The sequence below is a fragment of the Mus pahari genome, chromosome 8 (assembly GCF_900095145.1).
Source record: "Mus pahari chromosome 8, PAHARI_EIJ_v1.1, whole genome shotgun sequence".
Taxonomy (NCBI): domain Eukaryota; kingdom Metazoa; phylum Chordata; class Mammalia; order Rodentia; family Muridae; genus Mus; species Mus pahari.
The window spans coordinates 92,800,528-92,812,345 of record NC_034597.1 but is presented as its reverse complement, the minus strand read 5'-3'; the positions used below and the strand labels follow the sequence as shown (position 1 = coordinate 92,812,345).

At 40.0% G+C, this 11,818-nt stretch overlaps 1 protein-coding gene across 1 annotated transcript in view; it reads left to right on the top strand.

Annotated features, from left to right (window-relative positions):
- The window catches only part of Obi1 (ORC ubiquitin ligase 1), a 46,800-nt gene that overhangs the window by 8,854 nt on the left and 26,128 nt on the right, over window positions 1-11,818 (top strand). Inside the window, exons 2-5 of the mRNA XM_021203383.2 lie at window positions 2,820-2,955; window positions 5,067-5,158; window positions 6,686-6,934; window positions 9,909-9,997. Of these exons, the coding sequence (XP_021059042.1) occupies window positions 2,820-2,955; window positions 5,067-5,158; window positions 6,686-6,934; window positions 9,909-9,997 (566 nt within the window). The remainder of the gene's footprint in view (window positions 1-2,819; window positions 2,956-5,066; window positions 5,159-6,685; window positions 6,935-9,908; window positions 9,998-11,818) is intronic.

Below are 11,818 nucleotides of genomic sequence, written 5' to 3'. Positions count from 1 at the left end.
TTTTTTTGGTTTTTCGAGACAGGGTTTCTCTGTGTAGCCCCGGCTGTCCTGGAACTCACTTTGTAGACCAGGCTGGCCTCGAACTCAGAAATCCACCTGTCTCTGCCTCCCGAGTGCTGGGATTAAAGGTGTGCGCCACCACGCCCGGCTTGGTTTTTCTTCTTAACACACCATCTTATTTGGAGGGTTGCAAAGCTAACATTACACCGCCCTCTGCACAGTACCACCTGTCCGGGGAAATTGACGAGTTAGCATCTAAAACCCCACATAGACAATAATAGCAGTTTCCAACAGTGCAAAGGACTCTGCTTGGAGCTTTGTTGATGGCTCCAAGCAGCCAGAGGAAGTAGTCTGCCTGTAGTTGTTCTTCTGTATCACTAAGGTCCATTGAGTGGAAAGCTAAAACTTTTTCCTTACTGTTTGACCATAGATCTTTTGCTTGAGAAGACAGTTTGGCAGCATTATCTCCCTTTTTAATTTACTGTACCAAATTGACCTTCTATTAATCCTCCCATCTTTCAAACCAATGTACCAGGTGCTGTAATTAGATACAAAGACTAAATCTAATGGGGAAAGTGGAAATGACCCATTTTCTAAGCAAGACACAAAGCAGAAAAGTGAGCATTAAAAGAAGAAAAGTGTGCAGTTAGCAAAGATGTAACCTTTCCTGCACTGTGAATACTTATCAGCAGTAACTGTTTATTTTAGTTCATTCTTTTATGGGAAACAGAACATCAAAAGAGGAGTTCATGGTAAAGGAACCTGCTTTTTGGCTAGGAGGCAGAATAGAAGCAGAAAGGTGGGTCCCAGTAACCATCAAGGACACACACCACAAGTGACTTCTTAGGGTTCTGCTATTTCCCCAGAGTCACAGGCTGAGGATAAAGCCTCCAGCATGTGGACCTTTGGGGAATATACAGGATCCAGACTCTAACTTTGTATCCCTGGCCTCAACAGTGTCACCAGCATCTGCCTTGGGTGCTGCCTGCTACTGAGAAGCTTTGCTTTGATTTCTCTGACAGCTGCCCTGTCCTCCCTCCTGATACCACAGGCCCTGTTCTCAGCTCCCTTTTCTAGGTGCTTCTCTTGTGCTTGCTAAGGGCCCTTTTCACTTAACCGTTTTGCCTGTCCTGGGAATCTGTTCCAGTCTTATGGTTTTAGATGTTGTTGTCTGGGCCGGGCGTGGTGGCGCATGCCTTTAATCCCAGCACTTGGGAGGCAGAGGCAGGAGGATTTCTGAGTTCGAGGCCAACCTGGTCTACAGGGTGAGTTCCAGGTCAGCCAGGGCTATACAGAGAAACCCTGTCTCGAACAAAACCAAAAAAACAAAAAAAAAAAAAAGAAAATCAGATGTTGTTGTCTTTTATGCCAGTGACACTCAAATCCTTCTAATGTCAGGCTTACCCACTTCAATGAGGTAAGAAACGTCACATGACCAAAACATGACTTGCACTTTCACCACATATAAAACCTGTTTCTCCTGTCATTGACACTTTAGTAAATGATATGCCAACCAGTGTGTATTTGATGGAAACCATCCTCTAGATTGGGGATCTCTTTAACCTTTAGTGCATAACCAAAAGCATAGAAAATTCTTACTGCTTTTAATTATTTCACTGGTTGCATTTACATAGTTTCTTACAAAGTGAAGTATCTTGATGCCCCTTATATAATGTGTATGGTTTTATGTCTTCAGTATTGACTTCCAGAGACACATAGCAGGCATGGTTCTGGAGAAGTAATTGAGACCTACATCCTGATCCATAGGCAGAGTGACAGAGACAGACTGGGCCTGGCTTGGAGTTTTGAAAGCTCAAAGCCCAGTGACATACCTCTTCCAACAAAGCCACACCTTCAATCCTTTCAAACAGTTCCACTCTCTGGTGACTGCATTAAAATATATGAGCCTATAAGAGCCATTCTTCTTCACAGCTACACACACACACACACACACACACACACACACACACACACACACACACAAAATCACTGCACTCCAAGGAAATCCTGGAAGAAGGGACTAGAGGATGTATATGGTGCTGTCTTCCTGGTATTTGTAATTCTGATGCTCTTGAGAAATTTTATGAACAGAAGATAAAATTAGAAAATCCATGAAGACAGTACACCTGAATTTTTAGTTATGTGAAGAGAAGACAGAAAAGGAGGGGGAAAAGAAAAAGAAAATGTTATATGGTAAGGTAGAAAACAGGAAACTAGGGAGAAGGCCAGATTTGGTCTTTTATATCAACCAGCTCGTGTGGAAACTACTAAATTCCTACCAGGACTTGTTACCTGCTTCTCCCAACACATAATCACCTCTCATAAAGGTCCTAATACTCCAGTTTCATTATATTGGGAATTAAGTAATGACAAACCACACTGAAATCAGAGCAGTTCTTGTGTAATGCCTATTAGGTGGCTGTTGATGCTTTGTGGTATGGCGGGATGCACTGAAGAATTCAAGCATCAGACTGGATCAAAGATGATTCTGCCATCCTAAATCCTAATAGATATAGCCTGAAAAAAATTGTCCCAGACTCAGTGAATAGAAAGCATTTTGTTTTTTGATTATGAATGTTAAATACATACTAAGCACATCAGGTCAAAGATGCATTCTCCCTGCCCAGCTCTGTCCGCTAGCATCTTTGACATATGAGAAATAGTGTAGTCCAGAGAACATCATTTTCATTCCTAAGCGTTCTCTTTTTACCCCACACACAGCTATGCTTGAGAGGAGCAGTTTATGCTAAAAACCAATCATATTGGGAATCTTGTTATTAGGGCTGTCTTGTACTAAAAGTGGTTTCTTCTTTTCAAAGGTACGTCAGCCTGTCGTATGCACCAACAACCATGTGTTTTGTTCCATTTGCATCGACTTGTGGTTGAAGAATAACAGCCAGTGTCCAGCCTGCAGAGTCCCGATCACTCCTGAAAACCCTTGTAAAGAGATTATTGGTATGGGACTATTTTATATGTGCATAAGAATAGATTTAAGATAGCTTATACATATTTGGGAGAAGACTGATACAAAGTTCTCATTTTTACAGATCAATATCATATTGTATTTGTTAGTGATTATATCTAGTGTATCTAGTACAGTAGACTTTAAAGGATCCTGAAATAACCCTCAGGTCCTCAGCAGCGTACATTAGAGCCTGCAGGAGAACAGAAATATTAATGGTTTAAAGTCCCAGGAGCTGAGGAGGGGACAGGGAAAGTAGAGGGTCGGGGTATAGGAAGGAAGGTGAGGGACTCTGAGAGCCACTTGATGAAGTGGGTACCTTTAGGTTTTGAGTGTGAGAGTGGTGTGCCCCAAAGTATACTCTAGGAATGCTGCTTGAGTGGTGGTGTGTGGCCTGTATTGTAGAGGAGAGACAGGATTTAGATAGATTGAAGAGTGATCCAGTTAAGGATAATGTGAAGCTAATTAAGGTTTAAAAAAGAAAAATAGTGCTGTATTAGGAGAGGTGAGAGAAGTTTGAAACAGGAACTAGAAATAACACCTTCAGAGAGACTCTGGGTGTTCTATTTTTTTCTTCAGGGTTTACACTTTTGTTATTCAGTAAACATTAAAAATGAGTTTAGTTAGCCATAGGTAGACAACATCTTTCAGTAAACTTATATTTTTGGTTCTGACCCTAGCCTTTAATGGCTGAGCCGTCTCTCCAGCCCATCTTCCAGAAAGTTTAAGAAGTAGGTATTGTGACTTAAAATGAGGGGAAATTGTATTAATAACTGTTTGTGATGAAAATGGAAAGAGAGCTACATGGCCAAGAGGAAAGGACCGAGTGGGACTTGGGATCAAAGTTGGCCCAAAAGCTTCAGTCAGGGCCACAGGGGCAATGTCTGGCCGAAGGCTCATTGTCTGCTCTGTGTAAACTCTTACATATAGATCTACTTAAAGAGTCAGGTCTTTGTGTAAAATTGATAATTAAAGTAATTTAATGTTTGTTTGTTTGTTTGTTTGTTTTTTAGCTTTTCACCGTATCTCTCCCTACTTCATTTATTACTATCTAAATAATATTAATGAACTCTCTGAAGTAGCCACCTCTGATGTAGCCCATCATCCTTGCACTTGAAAAGCCTTTCCTGAGAAAGAATACCTTACTTTTTTTTTTTTTTGCTATAATCTTACTAACTACAAAGACAATAGCCCCAGGATTAGTTCAGCACTCTCTGAAATCATTCATGTTGGATGTATCTCTCACAAGTCGGAGTGCACAGCTAATGCTAAGAGTCAGTCCATTGTAACTGGTCATCAGAATCAATGAGAGTTGTGTCATCAGTACCCAGACTTGTTTCAGTCTCCTGGTGTGTGTGTGTGTGGGTGTGTGGGTGTGTGTGTGTGTGGATATGCACACACACAACAATCTTGTGTGTTGTTTAAATATAGCAATTGGCTTTATTATTTAAAAATTGTTTTTAGATTTGCTGTATTCAAAATTGATACCTTAATCCTATGTAGCCCTTTCTTCCATTGACTTTGCTATGCTAGGACATATAGGTAAGTAAACACAATATGATACTATGCTGAAGATATTTCATATGCTGTTAGTTGATACTGTCTCCTCAGGGTTAAGGAAGAGAAAGGCCTAAATGATCCCACAGTCCTTGTCCTTTGTTCTTGGACATGTATCTTTCTTCCCTTTCTATCACAAACAGCATTTAAGACAATTTCCCCTCATTTTAGATCACTACAACTACTTCTTACGTTTTCTGAAAGATACTGTCCACCAATGACTACTTATATTACTCCGTTTAATGTGTACTAAAGAAAATCGAAAGTGTAAACCCTGAAGTAAAAATAGAACACCCAGAGTCTCTCCGTAGGTGTTATTTCTAGTTCCTGTTTCAAACTCCTCTCGCCTCTCCCAATTCAGCACTATTTTTCTTTTTTAAACTTTAATTAGCTCCACATTATCCTTAACTGGACCAGAGTCTCCAATCTGACTATCTACATTTTATTTCTGGAGTTATCTGGGAAGCTATATAACACAATATAAAAAAAGAAAAATGCTCATTTTCATTGTGCCCAAACAAAGCAACAATGAGAGTTTTCCCCACAGGAGGAACGAGTGAGAGTGAGCCCATGCTGAGCCATACTGTCAGGAAGCACCTTCGGAAAACCAGACTGGAGCTACTGCATAGAGAGTATGAAGTAAGTGCATCACACTTGGGAGTGATGTCATCAGGGAACTGAAGGGAAATCTGTCCATGCATCTCAGAGCCAAATCCTAGGAACCTTTGTGGGTTTTCTCCCCTCAGATCTTTTCTTGGGAGGGTTGAGGTGGTATCAGGAATTGTTTGTTTTTCGAGGGCCGCTTTCCAAGTGCAGAGATTACACACATCCACCACCATGCCCAGTCCGAAACCTTTAGTTCCAGTCTACACATAGTTGATAAATTCTCCCTTTTCTCTTTTAAATAGAGAAATGGTTTTAATTAAGTAAAGAACAGGAGACTAGGATTTCAGAGAAAAGAAAGGAATGGAATTTTTTCTTTATTCTTTTTCTTCTTTAAAATTATTTTTTTAATTTATGATTTTTATTTTATGTGTGGGTTTTGTTTGTATGAATGCCTGTGCACCACTTGACTACCAGGTGCCTGAGGCCAGGAGAGGGTATTGTATCCCTTGGAACTGGAGTTACAGCTTGCCGTGAGCTACTTCAGTTGCCTCAGACATTTTTTTTTTTAATATACTGGAGCATAAGTGATGGAATAAATGTTCTTTCCTACTCGTGTTTTCCACATTTGTGGATGTATAAATGCATGTTTGTTTATTAATCTATCAAATTTAAAGAACACAACTTCTTATGCTGGGCATGATGGCACGCACCATACATTCCAGTGCTTGGGAGGAAGAGGCAGGCAGATCTCTGTACTGTAGGTCTGCCTGGTCTACATACTGAGTTGGAAGACAGGCCCGACTATGGAGAAGGCTGGTTTCTAGTTTTATTTCCGCCCTTTAATGTTGTCACAGTGGTAGCTGCATTTCGGCAGGAGATAGGGATGGGCACTCAGACAAGCCCTGACATTGGAGGTACTTGGACTTCACTTTCTGGTAGAATTTTAAGTCTCAGATTAAGATGGTATGTTCATTATAGATGAACAAATTACACAAGAGAATCCATCCCAAATGTTTGCAGTCACATTAAGAGTAGCAGTTCCAGAGTAGAAAAGCAGATATTTGGAATAGCTGACTAATGATTGAAGACCCACTGTTGGTATTAATCTGGGATGAAAAGAGGAAGGATTTTATTTCTACTTCAGATGCAGAAGCAAAAATAAAAATATCAAACAACATTCTGATTACCTATTTTGACTAACACTTTTTAAGTTTCTCTCTATAAAGTAATTAACATGCTTCAAATATTCCTTCTGAATTGGAATCTACTTTTTTTTTTTAATTGAAATTCATGTTGTTTTTTCTTTTCTTAGTTTCTTGATGATACCTTAAAGAAAATCAAAGGGTTGTGACTTTTTTTTTTTTTAAAGCCAGAGCTGTCTGTGAATTATGAGGGTCAAAATACATTTTAATAATCTAAATTGACTTTTTCTTTACAAAACTGTTACTATATATAAAGCATCTATGTATTTGTAAAAAAAAAATCTTAGTGTAATATTCAAGAACAAATTGTCTCTGGCCATTAGTCTATATCTGATTATTGACTTCTGTACTTTTTCAGGATGAAATAGATTGTTTGCAGAAAGAGGTAGAAGAACTTAAAAGTAAAAATCTCAGCTTGGAGTCACAGATCAAGACCATTCTGGATCCTTTAGCTTTGATGCAGGGCAGTCAAAACGAAGACAAACATCCACTAGCCGATAATCCAAGTAAAATTGACCCAGAATCAGTAGAAGAGTGGAAGAAAAAGCTGAGAACAGCTAATGAAATATATGAAAAAGTAAAAGATGATGTGGATAAGTTAAAAGAGGTAAGTTGTAGTCTGAGGAGGAGAATCTATTATGGTTATTTTTAAAGTTCTACAATATTTTAAGTACTTTCACAAGTATAAATAGCCATATACCTTGGCTCACCATTAGCTAATTTGCAAGAGCAGAACTAAACCCTGGATGAGTATTTATATGTAGTAGGAAGCTGTTCTCATTAGCTGCCATTAACTGCCAAGAAGTATCAGGTGGTTGCATTTGTGACTATAACTGGAGGTGCAGCAGTGCCTCCCTCCGAAAGTGCTTCTGAAAGAGCTGCGTCTGCTTAAAAGATGTGGCTGGTCCCTTCTCTCTGGTCTGCCTTAAGTTTCTTAAGCTCACAGCAGTGGCTGCTTTATGTGCATCAACAAACAATCCATTTCCCTACTTAGCAAAGAAACATGGATTTAACTACTCTCCTGCCTCAGTGTTAGGAATACTGGTGTGGCCCACTGTACCTAGCTGAACAAAAGGTTTTAATCAGATAATTTCTAGCACTACCATTGTCTTCTTTGAAATCTGAGTGACTACATATTAAAAGTTACAGACTACTTCTGAGAAAGCTGTGAGTACCTTCTTTAGACCACGTATGCAGAAGAGTAATGGCTAGATGAGGCTGACTCGTTTTCCTGTTTGTCTACCCATCCCACAAGATAAAGAGAAGAGTAGTTGGGGGACAAGCAAACTTTTGGGATCGTTTTCCATCCTGCAAGGAGAGAGCTGCACGCTCTTAGTGCTAGAGCAGCGGCCCCTTAGCTTGACTTCAGGGTCACCTGCCCTGCGGTGCAGCGGTGCTAAGTGCATATAGTTTTATGGCGCTCATTTCTACAGCTGCCCTCTTAACCTATCTGTATCGCCTTAAATGCTGTTCTTGTTCAGAATTACTGCATCCTGAGCTATGAAATCGCTAATGGACTCTGTATGATATTTTACAGAAGAACCACTGAGTATTAGCTCTCAAATCTACAGTGAGGTTAAGTAGGAAAGAAAGATCTTCAACTCAGTGTAAACCTCTTTCCATATGCAAAACAAATGCTGTGTGGTTCATCAAAGGCCATATGAAAGTAAGAGCGAAATTGCTTTCAGAAAAAAGAAACTACGTACATACTTCACTGCATCTGTATGAGGGAAGAGTGTGGTTCATTTGTGTATTGGCAGCCTGCCTTAGTGTAAACCTGTCACCCCTGTTAAAAGGTAAGGCAAACTAGAGGGACTCAGAGAAGTTATGCTGTTGTCAACCGATCGTTTCCCCTGTGGCTTCCATGCCTTTCCTTGACCATCAGCAAGCTGTGAGTGGCCTCCTGTAGATGCCACATTTTTGACAGAGATACTTCTTAGAGTATGAAGCTGTATGCAGATCAACTCTGGCCTTATAATGTTACTGTGTAGAATAGATGAAAAGATTATATAAAATACAGTCATTTTTAAATCCAATAGACATCCTAAGGCATAAGAATAACTTGGGATAGATTAGATAATAGACTAAAAATGAATAAAAAGCAGTCTACAGAGACAAAGGTCAGATACAAGTACAATAAGTCAGATGCAAGAACAAAAACGATTCAGTAACTGTACTGGATAGTTTTGTGTCAACTTGACACAGCTGGAGTTATCACAGAGAAAGGAGCTTCAGTTGGGGTAATGCCTCCATGAGATCCAGCTGTAAGGCATTTTCTCAATTAGAGATCAAGGGGGGAGGGCCCCTTGTGGGTGATGCCATCTCTGGGCTGGTAGTTTTGGGTTCTACAAGAGAGCAGGCTGAGCAAGCCAGGGGAGGCAAGCCAGTAAAGAACATCCCTCCATGGCTTCTGCATCAGCTCCTGCTTTCTGACCTGCATGAGTTCCAGTCCTGCATCCTTTGGTGATCAACAGCAGTATGGAAGTGTAAGCCGAATAAACCCTTTCCTCCCCAACTTGCTTCTTGGTCATGTTTGTGCAGGAATAGAAACCCTGACTAAGACAGTAACCTACAACTTGGTGCGAGCCAATAGACTTCTGATGCTTCTTGGATTCCGGCGAGTTGAGAACCATGAGACATCATTACCAGTCAGAGCTGGGACTGCATGAGAACTAAAGCCTTTGATATTCCCAGGCACTGTCAGTAGGCAAAGCTCCAGTGTTTGTAACCGTTGTTTGCTTCTAATAGTTAGAAGCTACCCAGCCTATAATGAGAGATATTTAAAAAGTGCAGGACAGACCGACAGTGATACCTGTTTTAGGAGATGGGGGCAGGGAAGGAATGCAAGTGAGTTCTAATTTAAGCTTATTGTTATCATCGAAAAATATTCACTAAGTGCCTCGCCTCCCTTTATGGTGCTATGCTTGAAAGCTTAATTCATTGTTTGTATATACGAGGAAGTAAATGGCTTTCCTTATATCTTCAGGGGGCAGTAATGGTGTCTATCAGTCATTAAAGAATTAACCCTCCACCATCCTGGTTAGTGTGCATCTGTGAAGGTGAGCAAGTGCTCAGAGCCCACAGTGAACCTGGATGAGTCTAAGTAAACCAGCCCAAAGTCACCTGGATAAGGTTGAGTAAGGGTATAGGCTGCAGATGAGTACTTCCCACACCCCTCTTCTTGTGACTGTTGAGGCACAGTTGTCTGAAGGTGAGTAACTAATACATTACGGAAGTTAATCAAAAGCTCTGGTCAAAGGTTTTAATGCATATGCTTTAAAAACTTAAGTTACCCTTTCTTTTTTATCCTAATAGTAATTCTACAACTCATTAAGTATAAACATTCTAGGCATTTTTCTTGGTGGGTAAGTCAGTTTAGTGACTAATATAGAGAGTTTAATTTTTGTTAGTAATACACCAATACAGTAATAGAATTTGAATGAAGAAGCTTTTAAGGAAATTCTAAAAACTGAGAGCATTGCCTGTTTCAGGCTATCTGTGATCCTGAGTGTCATATCATAATGTTTACAAGGTACTTTCGTGTTAGCTTGGGCTTAATTCATTTTAATTCTTTTTTTCAGGCAAATAAAAAATTGAAGTTGGAAAACGGTGGCCTGCTGAGGGAGAATTTACGGCTGAAGGCTGAAGTTGACAACAGATCTCCTCAAAAGTATGTATCTCACGCACAGAGTGAGGTCTGCAGCTCCCTAATGGTCCGTGGTTCCTGCCTGACCCTTTAGTTAGGAAAGCCGAATGTGTCTGAACATCAAGTGCAAGTCTCAGATTCAGCTGAGGCTGATTTAGAAGAAAGGATTTCATTCCTTTTTTTTTTTTTTTTTTGCCTTTGATGTATAAAAATACTGTTTTATGTTACCTAAGACAAATGAGCCCTCACTTGGTTTTCCATATAACTGTTTAATAGTACTAATGAGATAAAACTGCCCCTGAGCTGTTTTATGACATCATCTTGGTCATGTGATGTGTTTTCTGCCTGATACAGTAGGATGGATATAATAGGTTACTCCTGAGAAGTGAGGGGATGGAGGCACAGAGAGATGGGTTCCCTTATCCTGGTCTGCCCAGGAGTAAGTAAGTGGAACAAGCAGCGTTTGAACTCAGGGTACTGCCCCAGACTCTGAGCACTAAGCAACTATAGGAAAAGCCTTGCCTGGAATACAATGAGGCTTTGTCACCAAATCTTGAGCTGATTATTTGAAACTACAGTGAATTAATTCTTCTTTTATGATGGTAGAGTCTTTACTCTGTGTTAGAAGATACAAGGTTGTAAGGAGTTAAGGGGTGACAACAGAAAAAGAATATCTTTGGAGTCCTCAACCCTACTCCACCACCCAGAAGAAACAGGCAGATGAGGAGACAGTATGGCTGCAGGGTGTGCAGTCTCTTTGAAGGCTGTGCACCAGAATGATATCATTTTTTCATTGCTGACAGTAGATGCCATTTTTCCATTGGAAGAAGACAAAAGCAGGAATAAGTAAATGAGGGAAGTATAGTCTACCAGAAGAGTAGCGCATGGCGGAAGTAGTGTGGTTTAGGAAATGATCAAAGTAAATCCTACTCACACAGAGGGAGATGACGAACGTGGTTAAAAAGAAAAAGGTATAACTTCTACCCTTAAGTGTTCCCTTCTCCCATCTCTTCACCCCTCTTTTTTTTTTTTCCTGCCAGATAATGTCCTACTTTGACAAATTAGTGAAGTAAACTGAGAAATTGTTGTTTTGATGTGGGCTTGAATCCTTGATACTGGCAGCTTGCCCTGCCAGTCACAGTAATGCTTATCCATTAGCCCTTTCCCACAGCACACTGAATGGAATGAAAGCTATTTTGTTTGTAGCTTTTACTTCTTGAAAAGTTGCCCACCAGATTTCAAAATCCATGCCAGCCACAAAGATGTGTGCTTTTAAATATCCATGACTTCTACCAAATAAATAACTGGAGGCTCTCACCTGAGGAAATCTGGCCTCCCATCTACTTGCCAACAAGCAACCACACATCTGAGTTCTGTATCATTGCAGCACTCACAACTTTACCTTGTGTTCCTTCTCCTCTTCATGGGAAGAGAACATTTTCACTTGAACAAGGATTTGAGCTGACCCCTATTCCACATCAATTTGCAAAGCATTGAGGTATTAAATGCATTGCATTTGATTTATAGCTTTGTTTACTTTTCACCCGTACATCCTGGTGGAATTCAGAGAGAAGCTGATCACAGCTGAAAAATACCCAAATCTGGTTCACTGCAGAGTACTTTTGTTTGTGTAAAAACAAATAACAAAATTTTAAGAATTTTAAAGTAAATGTAGACATAGAGAAATAAGCCATTAATTTCCTTCCCTGCATAGGAAGTGCCTTGACCAATTTTTTTTTTTCCTATTTAGTTGGTTAAGTGTAAAGGAATACATCTTACTCTATACACAAGGTGGTGTTCTCTGTTATATCCACAGCCTAAAAAAAAGAATTAGAAGGTGTTTTA